This window comes from Musca autumnalis, unplaced genomic scaffold (assembly GCF_047663935.1).
Source record: "Musca autumnalis isolate F117 unplaced genomic scaffold, ASM4766393v1 scaffold_4, whole genome shotgun sequence".
NCBI classification, from domain to species: Eukaryota; Metazoa; Arthropoda; class Insecta; order Diptera; family Muscidae; genus Musca; species Musca autumnalis.
Genome location: NW_027411977.1, coordinates 106,687,664 through 106,709,084, shown reverse-complemented (window position 1 = coordinate 106,709,084; position 21,421 = coordinate 106,687,664). Strand labels below are relative to the sequence as shown.

General features: G+C 35.7%; 1 protein-coding gene across 1 annotated transcript in view; it reads right to left on the bottom strand.

Moving 5' to 3' along the window:
* Teh4 (tipE homolog 4 phospholipid transfer protein) overlaps positions 1-21,421 on the bottom strand; it is a 56,180-nt gene that overhangs the window by 29,809 nt on the left and 4,950 nt on the right. Inside the window, exon 2 of the mRNA XM_073981708.1 lies at positions 8,680-8,899. Coding sequence (XP_073837809.1) covers positions 8,680-8,899 — 220 coding nt within the window. The remainder of the gene's footprint in view (positions 1-8,679; positions 8,900-21,421) is intronic.

Below are 21,421 nucleotides of genomic sequence, written 5' to 3'. Positions count from 1 at the left end.
ACCCTAAATGTCAAATTATAACTTAAACGACCTGAAAATGTAGCTAAAAACGTCAAAATACCGTAAATCGGGGGCACCGTTATATGGGGGCTATACCAAAACGTGGACCTATGTCCACAAGTTTTGTTATATAAGTTTATTTACACTTAAGAACCCCAAATGTCAAATTATAGCTTAAACGACCTGAAAATGTAGCTAAAAACGTCAAAATACCGTAAATCGGGGGCACCGTTATATGGGGGCTATACCAAAACGTGGACCTATGTCCACAAGTTTTGTTATATAAGTTTATTGACATTTAAGAACCCTAAATGTCAAATTATAGCTAAATCGGTCTGAAAATGTAGCTAAAAATATCAAAATACCGTAAAACGAGGGGGGGGGGGTGTACCGTTATATGGGGGCTATATCAACACGTCGACCTATGTCCACAACTTTTATTATATAAGTTTATTGACACTTAAGAACCCTCAATGTCAAATTATAGCTAAATCGGCCTGAAAATGTAGCTAAAAACGGCAAAATACCGTAAGTCGGGGGGTACCCCGATATAGCCAATCATCGAACTTGACCTGCCTGCAAACAAAAGACGCATTTTCCCAAAATGTCAGACAATTTTGGTGGAGAGGTGTGGTGACCACTAAGAACTTCAAATGTCAAATATTCAAATTACAGCTAATTCGGTTGAAACTTGTAGGTAAAAATTTCAAAATACCGAAATTCAGGAGGTACCGTTATATGGGGCTATACCAAAACATGTACCTATGTTCATAATTTTTTCGAATATAAGTTTTTTGGTCACTAAGAACCCTAAATATCAAATTATAGCTAATTCGGTCTAGAAATGCGACTTAAATCGTTCAAAATCCGTGAAATCGGTCGGTAACGTTATATGGGGGCTATTCCAAAACATTGATCTATGTCCACTAGTTTTGTTATATAAGTTTATTGACACTTAAGAACCCTAAATGTCAATTTATAGCTAAATCGGTCTGAAAATGTAGCAAGAAGCGTCAAAATACCGTAAATCGGGGGGTACATTTATATGGGGGCTATACCAAAACGTGGACCTATGTCCACAAGTTTTGTTATATAAGTTTATACCAAAACGTGGACCTATGTCCACAACTTTTGTTATATAAGTTTAGTGACACTTCTTCTTCTTCTTTATTTACTCATCCGTTATCCGGATATAAGTGATCGTACAATTCATCTTTTTTTAATATTTATCGCATTTTAATTATTATCTTATTGTATAGTGGTAGTCAGCTCTCTGTGTTTTGCAGCATTCAGCAGATCGGTTTCGTTGGTATAACCTGTCCAGTCCATGATATTTTTGAGCCAGGATGTTTCTTTCCTTCCTCTAGCTGGCCTTCCTTCAATTTTTCCCTTCAGAATTGCTTGTAAAATTATGTATTTGTTGTTCCTTAATACATGTCCCAGATACGCTATTTTGCGCCTTTTTATAGTTGTTATTAATTGCCGGCTTATATTTATCCATGGTATTTTCAGTACTCGCCTGTAAATCCATATTTCAAAGGATTCCAATTTTCTTTTATCAGAGGATTTGAGCGTCCAAACTTCTGTTCCATATAACAGCACCGACCAAACATAACATTTTATAAAACGTATTTTTGTTGTTATATTTATGTCATGACTTTTCAGGGTTTTACTATATTTACAGAAAGCATCTCGCGCCATCTCTATTCGACTTTTTATTTCTTTCGAGGGATCCCATTTGTCGTTTATTAACATCCCAAGATATTTAAAGGTTCTCACTCTTTCTATTTGTGTACCTTGTACTTTTAAGTTCACCTCAGCATGGGGATTTTTTCTGCTAATGATCATGTACTTCGTCTTCTTCATGTTGATTTTAAGACCATATTTCTCACTTACACGTGCCAGTTTCTCTACTAGTTTTTGTAGACCGGATATGCTCCCTGCCAGTAACGTAGCATCGTCCGCATACCTTATATTGTTGATTAGTTTCCCATGAATTCTGATTCCGATGTTTTCTCCTTCGAGTGTTTCTTGGAATATTTTCTCTGAATACACGTTGAATAACAGGGGAGATAAAAGGCATCCCTGTCTAACACCCCTTGATATGGCAATTTCTTTTGTGGGTTCTCCACTTACGTCAATTCGTGCCGACTGATTCCAATAAAGACTTTTAATGCACAGGAGTTCGTTTTCTGGTATTCCAATAGTATTCAAGATTTCTATTAATTTGTCATGTTTGACGGTGTCGAATGCCTTTTCATAGTCAATAAAACACATGAACACATCCTTCTGGGCATCTCTACATTTCTGTGTTACAACTTGAATGCAGTATAATGCTTCTCTTGTGCCCATTCCTTCTTTAAATCCAAATTGGGTATTTCCCATGTGTGCTTCACATGTAGTATATATTCTGCTATGAATTATTTTTAGAAATATCTTCAAAGCATGACTCATTAAGCTAATGAGTCTGAAGTCACTGCATTTCTTTGCATTATTTATCTTGGGAATTGCGATGAAGGTGGATTTGAGCCATTCTTCTGGATAGTTTCCAGTGTTATATATGTGGTTAAAAAGGTTGATTAATAGTTTTACGTTATTAGAATCAATAAGCTTTAGCAATTCTGATGGGATTTCGTCCGGTCCTGTAGCCTTTTTATCTTTCAAGGATTTTATAGCGCATTCAACTTCGTTCCGTGTTATAGGTGTTCCCCTTCTTGAAATTTGCAAAACCTCTCCATAAGGTGATCGTTCGTTATCAGTAAAAAGATTGGTAATGTATTCCTCCCATATCTGCTTCTTTCCATCCAAGTCAAAGACAGCTTCATTGTTTTCGTTAATTAAAACTGGGTTAGATATTTTCTTTCTATATACACCGACGGATTCCTTTAGTTTCTTGTGGAGGTTGAAATCATCATGTATACTTTGTAAGAATTCAATTTCCTGGCATTTGGCATTCAATAGAGCATTTTTGGCTGATCGGGTCGCGGATCGTATTTCCCTGTTTATCTCCCAGTATTTTTCATAATTTTTATTTTTGTACTTGCTTCGTTCATTCCATAGTTCTCGAATCTCGTCGGTAATCCATTCTTCTGTTCTTGATGGTGTTCTCTTTCCCAGAATGTTCTTTGCAGTCGTGTTTATAACATCTTTCACCTTGTTCCACAATGTGTGCACATTTTCTTCATTCAACTGTTGCAATTGTCTATTAATGTTGTTTTGTAGCTCGTTTTTAATTGCCGAGTCTTTAAGTTTTTCTATATTCAGTTTATTTTGAGGCAGTTTTGTCCGATTCGATGCAAGTTTAATTCGTATATTTGCGACGAGTAAGTTGTGGTCCGACGGCACATCTGCTCCTGGGTACGTCGAACATTTTGTAACACTGGAGAAATATCTTTTATTTATTATTATGTAGTCTATTTGGTTTCTCACAATTTGGTTTTCATTGTCCTGTGGGGATTTCCAGGTGTATAACCGTCTGGGATGTAGGGGAAAACACGTATTGGTCACTTTCATACAATATTCCTGACAAAATTGCACTAGTCTGTCTCCTCTATCATTTCGTTCGCCTAGGCCATATTTTCCCGTAATATTTTCAACTTCTTGGTTTCCGACCTTGGCATTAAAGTCTCCTTGTATTATTGTTATTTCATGTTTTTTTGTCATCTTTAATAACTGCGCTATATCACTATAAAATTCTTCAACTTCATTCATATTTGCATCTCCAGTGGGAGCATAGACTTGTATGATATTAATATTTAGCGGTTTTCCACTTATTTTTATCAACATTGTCCTTTCTGACATTGGAACAAATCCCGTGACACATGCCGCTATATGATTTTTAACAATAATACATACTCCTCTTCTGTGAACACCCATCTGGTTTCCTGAATGATACACCGTCATATTTTCTGATCTAAAATCTCCGCATTCCGTCCACCATGTTTCGCTGACACCTAAGATATCAATTTGGAGTCGGTTCATCTCGCTTATTGTGTTATTAAGTTTTCCACTTTCGTAAAGACTTCTCACATTCCAAGTTCCAATTACAAGTTTTTGTTTAGTTTTACCTCCGGGGATTCTTAGCACCCTCTTTTGGCCGGAGACTGAGGGCCGTTTGTTTTGCGTTGTATTGTTCATGTTTTGTACGATTTTCAAGGGATTATACATCAGTGGTTTCCCCTTGCCTTCTGATGGGTTTATAGTTTCCTTCTATATTTCAGCCGCCCCACTGGAGTACAGACGCTGCTTGCTGCCGCCGAATCTCGATCAGACGCTGCTTTTTTCCCTTTTTTTTTTGGTTCGCCCCGCATATTTTATTTTTGCGGTACTCGCCATATCTGATGAGCGTTCCCCTATCCACCACCTGGGGAGGCGTCCGATGGGAGAAAAAAAGAAGAAAAAACTCCGCACGGATTAGTGACACTTAGGAACCCTAAATGTCAAATTATAGCTAAATCGGTCTGAAAATGTAGCTAAAAACGGCAAAATACCGTAAATCGGGGGTACCGTTATATGGGGGCTATACCAAAACGTAGACCTATGTCCACAAGTTTTGTTATATAAGTTTATTTACACTTAAGAACGCTAAATGTGAAATTATAGCTAAATCGGTCTGATTTTCCCAAAATTTATAGGGTCGCAAATGAGTATTTCAATGCGTTACAAAAACAAACTTAATATACCCTCCATACTATGGTGGAGGGCAGGGACGTACGCAGGATTTCATTTCGGGGGGGGCACAACTTGACCAAAAATCATGAAAAATTGAAATGTTGTGTAGCGTTACGTAAAGCTATTTTAAGGGGTTATGTCCACTTATAAGCATGAGAAAAGCCATTTTCATGCATTTTTTATAAAAAATCTATTAAACCTTAAGTTACCTTCTATTTTTTTTTTTTTTTTTTTTTTTTTTTTGAAAAATCTTACGTTCAAATGCCCGCTTATAAAGCACTGTTTTTACTAAAGCAGTTTGCGGTACCCACTGTAGTTTGAAAAAGAATAAACCGATCAGCATATATTTTTGTGGGATCATTACGAACCTAATAATCTTGTCCATTATCGAAAAGGCATTAAAAATCAATTTTTAAAAATTTTGAACAGTTTAAATCAAAATTTCGATTTTAACAAAAACCAAACACTGTACAAAATTGATATTTTTTCTGACTCCGTCAGCAGTTTTTTTAAACACTCTCTCGGTTAAGCACATGATTTATGTGTACAATAGTCCCACAAAAACATATAAAGTGCCACTTCGAAGAAAAGACGTTTTTTAGTTTTTACATACAAAACACAATAAATGTTTCCCTTCGAAAGCTCATATCTCGGTAAATTTTTGTCCGATGGACTGGAAATTTTTGGCACATATTCTATTCTACATTTTATATGAAACAATGGTACAAAGTATATAAATTCAATAGAAAGAATTCATAATATTTAGTCCCAATTTACATCAGGCGAGTTTACTTGCGGCAAGTCTCAGTTTGTAGGAGAGACACGTAACGGGTATGGAAGTGGAAAAAATTGCTCGTACCGCCAATTTTCAGACAATTCCTTTTTTCGTTTTTGACATTATTTTCATTGTTTTGAAAACAAAACTTGCAGAAACAGAATTGCCTGTATAAACGCAAGAGGCAAGTTTAAAAGAGAACGAGAAAAATTGCCGCAAGAAAAATCGTTTAATGTAAATTGGGACTAAGGATACAATTTTAAATATTTACAGAGCGGGATATTTAGAATTGAAAATAGACAATATCGGGCCACGTTCGGTAATGTCGCCATGTAAAATTTATTGAAGTATATTGAAGTTTTTAATCATACAGGTCCACGTTATGGTTTATCGAAGAATTTTACAACCACAAAGAATTGCCGTTGTCTTTGCTATAGCAAAATTTTCACCATTTCGGTGATCTTAGCCTAATTTTTAAGAATATCGGCTGTGGTTGTCGTTGATATGTTTCCAAATGAAAACATTAAGAAAAATTTAACAGTTTTGGAGATATGGTGCGAAATGTATACAAATTATGGAATTTTTAGATATATTATAAAATTTATTTTTTTTTTCATTTCTCCAAGATTTGCATTGGTTTCAGAGATATAGCCCCGAGTTGTTTAAAAAGTCGATATATAACAATGTTTAGATGGGGCCATGCTGTATCTGACTCAACAAAACGGAACTAGGCCTTTTGTACTTTGGGTCTGTACTTTCAAAAAATCCTCACTTCAAATTATTTGCACAAGATTACCTTAAAAATGTTGCACAGTGTTATTTACCGAAAGAGATAGATTCTGATACCAGTATTATTTTTACTTTTAATATTATGTTACAAAAGAACCGTTATAATTTGTTTTCTTAATTGTTCGATTAGAAGTTTTTGGACTCGATGACAAACACTTTGATGGACTTAGTTCTATATAGTTTTGACAAATAACAATCGATCCTTATTGAACCCCACATAATTATTTACTAATAATTATTTGAGAGGCACTCCTCTCGATAGTTACCGCGCCCATAAGCTTTTTATTTGACCACCGTCGTCATTTTGTAACGTCATTTTCTTAACAAAGTGTTTTACTTAAGGTAAGGTCACATTAGGCAAATATTTGCTCCAGCGACGGGTATTGTGCGCTTACTGAGATCAAGTGAGTGCTAATAATACATTGAATTTATGCTCAATTGCTCTCAGTAAGCGCACAAGGCCGGTCGCTGGAGCAAATATTTGCCTAATGTAACTCTACCTTTAGATATATAGTTTGTTCTGGGACTTATAGTGAAATTTTGTGTAAATTTTTTTTTAACAACTTTTGTCTGAAACTAAATTTTATGTTACTTTCATGCATCAACCCGAAAAAAGAACAAAACTAATTTATTCAAAAAATATTTGGGTGTTTTGTTGGCAAATTTGATGTATATATTTTCTTTATATATATATATTGTAAATACAGATTTCATTTATTCGGCGACTTATATTGAAATTTGATGGAGAATATTTTTGTCTTTGACGTCTTCTATCTAGAATGAAGTTTTGTGGGACAAAACTTAATAAACTCAGATAAAGTACAACATTAAACGTGATTTTACTTTTGGCAGATTGCTGACGTTTAGGTACGATTTAGAGTTCTGGTATATTCGGGGACATATAGTAAAATTTAATGACAAATAATTTTGTAGAATATTTTGATCTGATACGATATCATTTTAAAGGACTTTTTAAACGTTTTTGAAAAAATGGACCAAAAAGACCCCTTTAGTGACTCGCATGAGGGTTAATTTTTTTCATAAAAAGATACCCCGCATTGTTGTTCGTAATATTGCGAAAGACACTTTATACCTGAAATGCAAGGATTCCAAGGAATCGAATGTCGAATATTTCAAAACCTGTAGAAATCGGCGGAACTTCCCACGCCTATTTAGGTTACATCTCGACGTAAACTTTCAAAACGCCTATACACGTATCTTCTTTTTTTCGGTCCTCTTTCATAATCTGGGCGAATTATCTTGTATTTTTTTTTTGTGTTGTACAGTGTAATAGACATGGGGTATATTCATTAAGGAATTAGCATTTGATAGTGGTATGATATGAAATGAAGAAGTAATTCAGATTTCATTGGAAGTTTCTCTCAAAAACAGCTTACAAACAAAAATTTTTAAAATATTTTCTTACAAAACTTGTTAATGATGTACATTTGCTGTTCAGAAACTTAAGAAAATATAAGTTTTAATTTGAAATCTTCAAATATACAAAATTTTTTATGAGAAAAAAATATAATAACTAGTTACGGTAGCTTAAAAAATTTTGTTCGACCCTGCGTACGTCCCTGGTGGAGGGTATAGAAATCGATTGTTTACATTTATTTATTTTGTACCACTCTGTACATATAAAAATCATTAGTCTATCTGAACATTATTGGTTTGTTCCTTTACTATTGAAAATGGTAAAACCGGCAAAAGTAGCAAAAGTTGTAAACTGCTCTCATATGAATTGTATGGTGTCAGAAGTAAAGGAACGCTTTTCGAGTAAAAAGTGGTAAAACTTGAAGATTCTTGCACGTAAAGGAACAGTGCTTATATGGAACGGTGTTGCAATGGATAGCATGCTCGGCTGGCATTCTGCATAACCGGGTTCTAGTCCCGGGTCACGACAATTCCTAAGCTTGTAAAGTAGTATTAAAATATAAGTAATAATACGAAAAATTACAATTATAATAATAAAACAAAAAAGAAATAAATTTTCTTTTTTCGTCAATGCCAATTTTGGTGACGGAACCGATAAGCCAGTTAGGGCCGCAAAAGTGGAACAGTTTCTTTAGTCATTTTTATCTTTTTGGATAAAAATGCGTCTGTCGTAGCAGATGCCACAATCGCTTTTAGGTGACCTTTCCTTTAAGCAAGCTATAGAAAATGTTTGCAGGGTTGTGTCCAATAGAGGAATTTCGCTGGTATAAACGCAATCTAACTCTTCCTTTATAGTCCAGAACAAGAAAATTTTAACAAACTGTATTGACACCAACTGTGTGGACGTGTTTCCCGCAGCACACAAACATTGCACTTAATAATCGATTTATATATTTATGTACATATGTCATTCTAACTGTTCTGGCTTTGTCATTGTCCTTTCTTTCTCCATTGTCTTCCAGTGTATGGTTGTTTTTGGGAAATAAGTAAACAAATGAACAACTTACCATTGGACATGTCGTTTTTGAAAAAAATTTCCTCGAACAATTATTAAATTGTACATCGGTGCCATTGCGTCGAACTATTGAATGTATTTGAGGACAAAAGCCACTGGTACGAGTTAGACACCACTCACCGCACGATGCCCAGTCACAATGGCTGTCGGGCATTTGTGAATTGTGTGTTTGACACATTACCGGATCCAGTTCAAAGCCGGACTTGAAGGCTCTGCAAAAGAACGAAATGGTAGTTTTTTAATGAAAAAAATTAAATGTAAATTTAAAGAAATTGCTATAAAATAAATATTTGCTCTCAGTTTGTTCGTATGTATGTATGTATGTATGTATGTATGTATATGTATAAATTCGAACGTTATGGCCAAGGAGAAGTCACTCACATGTCATCTGATTATCCTCTTATTTAATTAAACTGTTGAAATTGGATATTGAAACCAAGGATTTTTTATTTAAGCCTCTCAAACAAACAATAGAAAAACATAATTAGAATTAATTTACTTTGTAAGAAAATAAATCAAAAACATGGGACAATAGAATTGATTTAGTATTCTTCCCAGCTGCAAGTCGTGAAATGATTGAATTAAGCAAAAATTCGTCCATCTTCGAACTTTATGTATGATTAAAAGAAATATTTTAAAAATATTGCAAGAAGTGTTATTCGGTCCCTATCTTCGCGACTTATTGTGCAAAAAGCCAGAAAGAAACGGATTCTAATACCATTTGTTCGATGGGGCACATTTTCAGCCACAACTCTGAGGACAAGGCGAATTTAACAAGGTGATCTAAAAGGCGAATTCAGGCCTCAGTCTCCATTTTTTTGTCAAATTTGTTTGCGCGATTTATCCACAAAAGGTAGAAGAATAGGGTAAAATATTCTTCGCGATGTTTAAATAAAAATTTTGTATATTCTTTATGGAAGCGAAATATTTGTTATTTATTTTTTATTAAAAATATGTTTTGACAGCAAATGAAGACATCAGTTGGTATTATTGTATCACCTTCTTTCATGCACCAATGCTGAGGGTTTAAAAATTGATTTACGACCTTGAGTTTCGTAAGACTAATGAATGTAACAAGTGGCAACCCTGCTGTCAGAAGCTTGAGAAATTCCTTAAGTAAAATCTTGCTGAAGTTGTTAGTCTTTTACTGCCCCGAAGTCTGAAACTATGGAACGGGTAGAGATATTTTAATATTTTTGTTTGAAATATGTTGCTAAACACGGTGCGCCTGAAACGAATTTAAATAAAAGTAACTTACACCTGGGAAGTTTTTGCGGATTCTGAAACTACACTGTTCATAGATGAGAAAAAATTAGTAAAATCGCAGTAGCGCTTTTTAAATAAATCGCGGTCAAAGTTCACATTTTTAGGGTTTTTTAGGTTTTCAAGATTTTGCTTGGAAACCTCAATCCTATCGAAATGGGATTATAATTTGTTGTTATGGCCCCTTATAAGGGTACCAACGATTTTTCTTCTAGCCATTCACATCCGATATGCCTGATGAACAGCAAAACGATCGTAGCATATTGGTTGATTGTGTGGGACTTCACTAGAATTCACTTTTTCAATACAAACTCCTTAGGTCATGTTAGCTCGATTACTTCAATTAATTAAATACTTTCATAAATAATGACCTTCGTCTTAATAAAGATAACAATAAATAAAGATTACATGTGTTTTTATCTACATTTACGATCAAAATTTGATATCATATGGTATTTATGGTTCCTAGTGGTACAAAACTCCTACACCAAAAGCCCCCATATAACAGTTCCGACCGATTTCGGGTATTTTCAAATTTTTGCTAACCGAATTAACTAATATTAGGTATTTGGAGTTCCCAGTGGTCAAAGAACATTTTCCCCCCAAATTAAGGGCATGGGTACTTTCGTAAATGAAACTAAATATTCCGTATTAGATCATGATGGAAGGTGTAAAAGGTTGGGCCGGCCGAACTTTATGCTTTTTTATTGTTATACCCTACACCACTATGTGGAAAGGGTATTGTAAGTTTGTTTTGGAAAAAATTCATGTAACACCGCGAAATATCGGTCCTAGACCCCCAATGTGGTATACCAATGTTCATATCTCGATGAGATAAAGCGATTTTGAGATGTGTCCGTCCGTCTGTCCATTATAAATTGTAATCAAACTCCAGGCCGAAATTATCGACCGATCGTCACAAAATTTTGCATGGAGGTCGGATTCAGTCCTATTATTATTGATGATGATCGTGAAATATTTAGCGGGTGAAATGTACCAAAAACATAATTTTTATCCGATTTTGTAGCTGCTCTGTAGGTCGCAATAATAGTCCGATCGCCTCGAAATTTTAAATATGGTAAGAGTATATGACATAGAAGAAGCTTGCAGTTTGAGATAGTGATCAGATAATATTTAGAGGGTTAAATGGACCACAACTTTTGTTTGAAAATTGTGAAAATTTTTAATATACAGCTTACATATGTATTCCTGGAAGATACATTCCGTAAATATTTCTTCACCTTTCCATTGATTTCAATTATGTTGACTTATGTACGTATTAATATAACAGAGTTACAGCCTAATAAATCCAGTTATTTGTTTGTAGTGTAATCAGAAACACGCTAGAGGTCGTAATTATAGATCAATAGTCACGAGATTTTGTACGATGTAAGAGTTTAGGTCGAAGAACATGCCTACAATTTTGGATAATGATCTCATATTATCTAGTGGGTTAAATGGGCCAGTACTTTTGTATATAAAATATAAAAATTTAAAATTTGGTCCATATTTTATTTCCTGCAGGGCATATACCAGGAAAGTAGCCTACATATGGAAAAAGAAGTACTGACCTTTCCCCTGATGCAAATTGCAATAATGTGTCTCCTGGGTAACTAACGGGCCTACTGCCTAATATATAATAGCTTTTGTGTATAATACAACATTTTCCTCCCATGCTACAATTTGTCTCTATCATGATAGAGAAATTCCCAGCATTATTGCAAATTACGTGGTGCCCTAGCATATTAATTGTCCAATTGAATTTTTTATGCATATGTATATTGCAGCATGGTGTCGCTTCGCTACCTTGTTTCAAAATGGGAGTCATAAATTTGTTTGCATGCAAATTATTTGTATTTCTACTCATTATTAGTTGCTTTTTACCGGTTAAAATATATTTTTGATATCACAATATATATTGACAAAGAACTATTTTCGAAATACCCTAAAAAGCACAAAATCGCGTTCATTTCCAAATGCACTGTTTTGGACGATAGATCTTCAATATACTCACAATGTTCCCTTTGAAAATTTGTATATAACATTTGTAGTGTTCAATTGTTCCATAAACATCCCAGTAGGGACAAGGGGGGCTTCTCTAATATGAATGAGTTCACCCTGATTCATACTAGCTCAATGATTAGGGACCTACTGTTTATTGTTGTTTACTGTTTATGTTTATCAACAGCCACTCTGTTCACCTCATGGACAGCGCAGTTTGGAAGAGAATTGAATGTCGTGGTCGACAGTAGCAGAATTCCGACCACAAACTGCCCCAAAATTTTAGGGGTCACATTCGACACTACTTTCAGGTCGTGCGCGCACACCACAGTTATCTGCGACAAACTGAAAAGTAGGAACAAGGTCCCGAAGTCCCTAGCCGGCAGCACTTGTGGTGCAGATAAAGAAACCTTGTTGACCACATATAACGCGATAGGTCGGTCTGTGGTAAGCTATGCGGCGCCAGTCTGGTCCCCGAGATTGTGTGATACGAATTGGAAAAAGATTCAAACTTGCCAGAATGCCGCCCTGAGAACAGCAACAGGGTGCCTCCTCAAATCTTCAGTGGACCATCTACATGAGGAGGCAAAGATTCTTTCAGTAAAGCAACACAATGAGATGCTTTCGTTGCAGTACCTGCTTGGATGATACCGTGTGAGCCATCCCAATTACCATCTTGTGGGTAGGCCCGGCACATAAGGCAAATCAGGAAGGATATCTATGCTCTAGAGGGAGAGGTCCAACGATACAGGAGAGAACCCCTAGATCAACAAGCGTATCAAGCAGGTTTAAATAGTATTCACACGGATGCAGTTGCCAAGGCCTTAAGCAGTTATAGTGTGAATAAAGTCCTCGAAATATATCCCCCATCAATTGCAGTTGAGGAGCGTCAACTGCCACGACAAACTAGAGTAGTTTTGGCTCAATTACGCTCGGGATATTGCAGTCGCCTAAATTCTTATTGGGCGGAAATCGACCACGCCGTGCAAAACATCCCCAGTATGTGGCATGGGCCCGCACGACACAAAACACCTTTTCAACTGCCCAGCCAACCCTACTCATCTAACTCCAGTGGATCTGTGGTTACATCCCATCGAAGCAGCCACTTTCGTGGAACTGGAGATAGACCCAGAGCCAGATTGAACAAAAGAACGAACATACAAACATAATAACAAACACTGTTACAACAACAACTGCTTATCGCCGAGTCCAAACGACGTGGCCTAAGACACTGCATGTAGAGAAGCTTTTCATGGCTGAAATACTCAGAAATTTTGTCACCGTTGAAAATTTCATGTGGCCTGACCTAGGAACTGAAACCGGGCATTCAGAGTGAAAGCGGGTGTGCATACCATTGCACCACGGTGGCACCCTATTAGATATGTCAAAACATTTTTTGATTTTTCAAGAATAGACTTCGGATACATCATTACGTATCTTCGTTTTTAATATTATTGCATTGTGTGGAGCTATATTTTAACTTCACATCTGCCTTGTACGCAGAATGTCGTGGGTTCGATTCTCCGGCAAGGTAACATCAAACTTTTAAATACACCTCAGTAATGTTGACGACATTTTCTGAGTATCTCAGCCATTTAAAACTTCTCTAAAAGTGGTGTCTTAGGACACGCCGTTCGGACTCGGCGATAAACTGTAGGTCCTAAGCTTAATGTGATAAGGTGGCAGAATCGACAAAGTTATTTCTTAAAATAAGGTTATTTGTTCCATAAAAGCATTTTGATTTGCTAAAAGCTAATTCCCAGGGGTAGTGGTGTAGGGTATCACATGGTCGGCCCCGTGCGACTATAACCTTTGCTTACTTGTTTTATATACCCTTAGCCTTTGTGTATCTCTTTCAGACGACCAAAATGTGTTTCATCGAAATAATGGACCCCAAATATGTTTGGACGAATTCTGTTTCAGACAATTTGGAGTCGTTTTAACTATGTCCGCCCGTCTGACTGCCTGGCTGGAGCGCACGGTATCTCTCGAACGGATCAACCGATTCGGTCCAAAATTTGGCATTCGTAATATTTTGTACAAACTTAGTTAAGTGCGAAAATGGACCATATTGGTCCACACCTTTGGGTACATCTCCCACAAAAGTCCAAAAATTTTCAAAAATGGTGCTCACGATAACTCTCAAAGGCAGTAAGCGAATTGGTCCATACTTTACACAAAGCAATATTTCTACCAGACATAGATCAGATTCAAATATGCACTTAATCGGTCCACTCCTTGAGTACCTTTCACACAAAATTTCGGAAAAGTGCAGTTTAAGACCTCTTCTCGAATAGTTTTGATTTTCCTTGCAACAGGTTGTACTCGGCAGAGATCATCAATGAGTTACTTGCCCTCGTAAGCCAATTGAGCACACACAAGTTTGTTGGGCCTTTTGCTTTTTTAACGCATGTGTTTTCTTGCACTCGGTATTTTTTCCACCACCACAAAAAATACTTACGACGCATCAAGACCGTTGCTTGTGCGTAATAAGTAAAACAAGTGTCCATCATATTTTGCACTGTATACAAAACTCGCAATCGTAGATAGTTTGCTAATTGGCTTCCCAGCTAACAATTTTTTCCGAGGGCTCTGATTTCCGATTTTTTTCCGAAATTTTCTGAATATATTTTAGATATTTGTCGATTTCTCTAATGTTTTTCTAGAAATTGTACCGATTTTCTAAAACTTTTTTTTAAGAATCTCTGCACATTTTCTGAAGAACCTTAAGAACCTCGTTCCGAATTCGTTCCGATGTCTAACCGATTTTCTAACGGATCTTTTTGTTCGATTGTTGTCGAAAAACAAAGTGATTTTTTATAAAATTCGCATATACAGTTTTTGAATTGTTTTAATATAAATGCAACATATAATAATTCAAGCTAGTGTTGATAGCTTTAACATACTCGTGCACATTCTTCTACTATTAATCACAAAATGATAACAAGAGGGAAAATCATTAGGAAGTTTGAAATTAGAATCATCCATAAATAGGGAATTAAAAGAGAATTGTTTCTGAGTTTGGGGATTTGTTCTGTGTTGTGTGTCAATATCAAAAACGTCAGCGGCCAAGAATTTCATCAGATTTTTTCCAGAAAATCTAATCTTTTCTTCGAATTTTTCCAGAATTTCTTTCCGAATTCGGACCGAGTTTCTTCAAAAAATCTAAATTTTCCACCGAATTTTCCAGAATTTTTTTCCGAATTCGGACCGAATTCGTTGCGAAACTCTAATATTTTGTTAGAATTTTCTTAGAAAATTCTTTCCGATTTCGGTGGACACGTCCATACAACTTTTGTACCGAATTCGGAAAGAATTCGGCATCAGAATCGGCAACTTGTGCAGAGATTCTGACCGAATTCGCAAAGAATTCGGAAAAAAATGTTAGCTGGGTTATCAAGTAGAAGCACACACACAACACAACAAAAAATTGTAATTTTATTTGTTGTTGTTTCGTTTATGCTTTTCTTTATTTGGTTGGAATGCTATGTGTGCTTTTGCATGTTCTTTAAACGTTTGAAAATCAGTTTTAGAAAATTATCTTAGCTCTCACTCTCTCGGAGAGCACGAGACAATCGGTTGAATTAAAAGGGTTGAAAACAATACTTGATGTGCAATGAGCAAGAAAGTAAGACAGAAAATGTTATTGCGTATTTAAAACTACTTGGCAAAGCATACGCAAGTGTCAAAAAATATCCATTTTTAAATAACTTATTTTTTGAGTGGCTAGCCACACTCGTACATATTTTGAGAATGGCAATCAACACTTGCATTTATTTTTTAGAGTAGCAAGCCGCACATGCGCTTGTTTTTTAGCATGTGGCTTATGAGTGTCAAAATCAGCTACTTGCGCACTTCTCTGGTACTCGGTCCCCCCATTACGATGATAAAAGTTTTTTCAGGCATAAGTCCATAATTCGTCAAAAAATGATCCGAAAGCTCTAAAACGGCCTTTACGGCACCATGGGTAGTGATTGGAGCCCATGATAACTCTAGAACGGATTAGCCTATTCGGTCCAACATATTTTGTCCAAACTTTTCATATCGCTGCTCTCCTTCCTGTACCCTCTAAAATTCAAAAAATGTCAGTAAAATAATACGCGCGATATCTCTTGAACCGAGCAACCGATTTGGTCCAAACTTTGAATCTCCTAATATTTTGTCCAACATTGGTTTAACTCCGAAAATTGTCAATATGGGTCTTCTCCTTAGGGTACCGCCCCCACAAAAGTTCAAAAATGTTGTTTAAGTGCAGGTTGGGGTCTGTTCGTAGATCTTTTGGAAATTTATATCGATGCTACTTCTTCTGCTCCTGTTTACGGCAATAATATGTTTTTTTGCGGGTAAGTCCATGCTTCCTGACATAATAATAATTGTCACACAAACATCCCAGAAGGGACAAGAGAGACTTCTCACATATCAATGAATGCGTACCGATTCATATTAACTCAATGATATGGCTGACTACTACATGGCTGAAATACTCAGGATATGTCGCCAACATTACACTGAGCTGCATTTTGCCACAGTTGAACATTTTATGTCGCCTGTCCTGGTAATCAAACCACCACCATGTCAGCTCTAAGCTCTACGGTGACCAACTGAAATGACTGGTGTGCGCGACATCTATTGTAACAAGTAAAAAAGTATCAGTAGGCTTTGCCGATAGAGATATACCCTCAGCCTATATAAATTGAAACACTTTTTTCCAAAAAAAAAAACTTATGTATTTAGAGGGTTTTCAAAATTATGGGCGTGGATTAGGATTAAAGTTCAAAAGTGTTGCGGAGGAGGTACTTAAAGAAATGGCCCGGATCTTATTTTGGGAGTTACATCTTTCCGATAGATATCGCGCCCACTAGTCATTACAGTTTGGACCAGTATGCGAGGAATCATGGACCTGTTCAAGGAAAACATAATATCGCTGTAAACAGGACCACAATGTATCGGTCTACACTGATCCAAAGGATCTTCAAACTTTGTGCACTTAGACACAAATGCTGAACTTTAGTAATTTCAGTTTGGACCAGTATGCGAGGAATCATGGACCTGTTCAAGGAAAACATAATATCGCTGTAAACAGGACCACAATGCATCGGTCTACACCGATCCAAAGGATCTTCAAACTTTGTGCACTTAGACACAAATGCTGAACTTTTGGGGGGGAGGTACCTAAAGAGAGGTCCGATATGGGCCATTTTAGAAGGTAAACTATTTTGGTTGTCCCCGTGCATACCATTTTCAAACTGAAACTACGCTTGGAGAAAATATGAGGAAGGTCAAATTTTGGATCAATTCGATTGATCAGTTCGAGAGTTTTCGTGCTCTCCAGCCACTACATATGGTGACATAGGGGATTTCTACACCTTTCGGGCTGTTTTCTCAAGAAGTATGGACTTGTCCCTGAAAAATACTTTTATCGTCGTATTTGAAGCAGCGAATGCAAGTGGCTTCAATTAAAATCAAAGTGATCCGAGAGCAGGTCTTAAAGTGAACTTATCCGAAATTTACCTGAAGGAGTGGACAAATATATCTCATATTCGAACCTGATCTATATCTGGAAGATATATTAGGATATGTAAAGTATGGACCAAATCGGACACTCTCTTCAAGAACATTTTGAACTTTGGAACTTAAACTAAGTTTGACAAAATATTACCCAAAATTTGGTTCGAACCGGTTGATCCGTCCGAGAGTTATCGTGCGAAAAAGCCTGCCAGACGGCCAGACGGAAGGACATTGCTACATCGACTCCAAATTGTCTGAAACGGATTTCGTCCCAACATACTTGGGGTCTAAAAACATTATTTCGATGAGGCACATTTTGCCCGTATGAAAGGTATATACTAGGGTTATGACTGTTTTACAACCTCATATCCCTGTATGATATTTTGATGAGTGTTTACCTAAGATTACACAAAATCTTAATTATAAAGTGATTCAATGAAAAAGGTTCCGCACAAAAAGCTTTTAAAGTTTTAATTTTACAGAACTTCTGAAAATTTTTTGAAGTCACTGTAAAGCAGATATTTAACTGAAAAAAATATATAAGAGCACCCGACATAACTAAAATAGCATGATCGTTTGTCTCGCACTAATTTTATCATCATATTTATTTCATATATCATAAAAATTAAAAGTGGTTTGTGCGGGACCATTTTTAAAATTTAAATGAAATACAATTTTTAGTCATTAAAGGTAAAAGACAATACAAGTGGTTTGTTCGGAACTTTTTTTATAGTAAAGTGGAATGGTTCACTTTGGCAGTTTTGTTGTGATATGTGTTTACTTTTTATTTTTAAAGTAAGCCCAGCTTAATCACAGATTTGTTGTTTTCAAATTTTAAAAACAACAAGTATTTGAATTGATTTACTTTAGGGAAGGGCAGATAAGACTAGTTTCGTCCAACGCTACTTGGACTTAACAGTTCCCTTAGTTCTTTGTATTGAAACAAAAACAAAATTGGGGAAGAGTTCTTTGTTTCAATACAAAGAACTAAGGGAACTGATGAGTCCAACTAGTCTTCTCTGCCCTTCCCTAAAGAAAATCAATTTTAACTACAACCACTTTAAAAACTTGTTGTTTTTAAAATTTAAAAACAACAAATCTGTGATTAATCTGGGCTTACTTTAAAAATAAAAAGTAAATTTGTTGTATGGTTATAGTTGACCTTTGGACTGAAGTTTTCTATAAGTTTTAGTTTGGCTTGAGGTCAGTAAATTAAAAACATTTTATTTTGTTTTTAATAGTATTTTATTTTCCGATATTTCGGTCGTCTCCGACAACCATCATCAGGGATTTAATCTTTAAAAAGAACAAATTACATTTGCTATATAAAAACACTAGCAAAGTGCCCGCTACTTCGTATGCGTTAAATATACAAAACAAATAAACAATATATAATATAGTATGGTGGAAACATTTTGTGTACTAATACGTACCACTTTAGTCCGATTTTCGTCACGCCTACACATCAAGAGCAGTCCACATTTTTTGAGATATTTTAATTGAGGTTCTCATCGCAAATACGGCCTAACCCAACAACCGCCATCCTCATTTCCAGCTCTATCTGTTCCCCCAAAACCAATTATAGAACTATTTAGTACTTTACATGTAAATGCATAAATACGAACCTCCTCCTAAATTCCCTTCACACAATAACAAATTGTACCAAATCCTGTGTAAATCGGACGTTATAAGCAAATGATAACAGTAATCTTAATTCCAAATCTCACGAATCCAGATCTATCCGTTCAACCAATACAAAATTGTACCACACATGGAACCATTTCGTACCCCTAAGTGTACCTAATTCCACATTTTAGGATTCGAGCGCTATAATTTCACCCAAATCCTAATTGTACAAAATGTAGTTCTTTTCGTACTCATGAGTACGAATTTCAAAAACTACTTCCATATCTCAATCCTACACTCCAACAGTAATCTTAATTCCAAATTTCTTGATTCCAACTCTATCCGTTCGCTCAAATCCAAATTGTACCAAATTTAGTACTATTTAGTACTTTTCCTACCCACAACTAAAAATTTTCAAAATTTTATCTATCCTACAATTCAACAGGTATTTTAATTCCAAACTTGAGTATGGCAGCTACATCAGATCACCGAAATCCAAATTGTACCAAATTTAGTACCATTTAGTACTTTTCGCACCCATAAGTACAAATTTTCAAAACTACCTCAGTGCTATGTTCAAACAATAAGCTTAATTCCGAATTTCAGGATTCTAGATATATCCGATAACTCAAATCCAAATTTGGTACCATTTAGTACTATTCGTATTCATAGTACGAATTTCTAAACCTACATCTATCAACACTCCAACATCAACATCACATAAATTAAAATAAAATATCAGTTCAAAATGCAAACTGTATCAAATTTGGTACCATTTAGTACTTTTGTACCCATGAGTACGAATTTCTACAACTACCTCAATCCTACACGCCAACAGTAATCTTAATTCCAAATTTCAGGATTACAGCTGCATCCGATCACCGTAATCCAAATTGTACCAAATTTGATACCATTTAGTACTTTTCTTATCCAAAGTACGAATTTCCAAACCTTCCTCTTTCAACACTCCAACAATAATTCCGCATTTCAGGATTCCAAATGTGTCCGATCACATAAATTAAAATTTGGTACCATTTAGTACTTTTCGTACCCATAACTAAAAATTTCAAAAACTTCATAAATCCTATTTACCAACAGTAATCCTTATTCCGAATCTCGGGATTCCATCTATATCCGTTCACCCAAATCCAAATTGTACCAGATTTGGTACCATTTAGTACTTTTCGTACACATAAGTACCAATTTTCAAAACTACCTCAGTGCTATGTTCAAACAATAAGCTTAATTTTGAATTTCAGAATTCCAGATACATCCGATAACTCAAATCCAAATTTGGTACCATTTAGTACTATTCGTATCCAAAGTACGAATTTCCAAACCTACCTCTATCAACACTCCAACAGCAATTTTAATTCCGAATTTCACTATTCCAAATCTATCCCAACATTGAAATCTAAATTGTACCAAATTTAATACTATTTAGTACTTTTCCTACCCATAACTAAAAATTTCCAAAACTTTATCAATCCTACACTCCAATAGTACTCCTTATTCCAAATCTCGGAATTTCAGCTATATCCGTTCACCCAAACCCAAATTGTACCAAATTTGGTACTATTTAGTACTATTCGTACCCAAGAGTACGAATATCCACAACTACCTCAAGCCTACGCGCCAACAGTAATCTTAATTCCAAATTTCAGAATTACAGCTGCATCAGATCACCATAATCCAAATTGTACCAAGTTTAGTACCATTTAGTGCTTTTTGTTCCCATAGGTCCGAATTTCAAACCTACCTCTATCCAACACTCCAAAAGTAATCTTTATTTCGAATTTCAGGATTCCAAATGTATCTGATCACCCAAATCCAAATTGTACCAAATTTGGTACCATTTAGTACTTTTCGTTGCCATAAGTACGAATTTCCAAAAGTATACCAATCCCACACTCCAATAGTAATCTTAATTCCAAATTTCACTATTCCAGCTCTATCCGATCACTTAAATTCATATTGTACCAAATTTGGTACCATTTAGTACTTTTCGTACCCAAAAGTACGAATTTCCAAAATACCTCTATCCTACACTCCGACAGTAATCCTAATTCTAAATTTCAGGATTCCAGGTCCATCCGTTCCCCCAAATCCAAATTGTACCTTATTTGGTACTATTTAGTACCTTCCGTACCCATATGTACGAATTTCGAAAACTACCTCCATATCTCAAACCTACACTCCAACAGTAATAGTAATTCCAAATTTCAGAATTCCAACTTTATCGGTTCGCCCAAATTCACATTTTACCAAATTTAGTACTATTTAGTACTATTCGTACACATGAGTACACATTTTCAAAACCACCTCCTAATATCAAC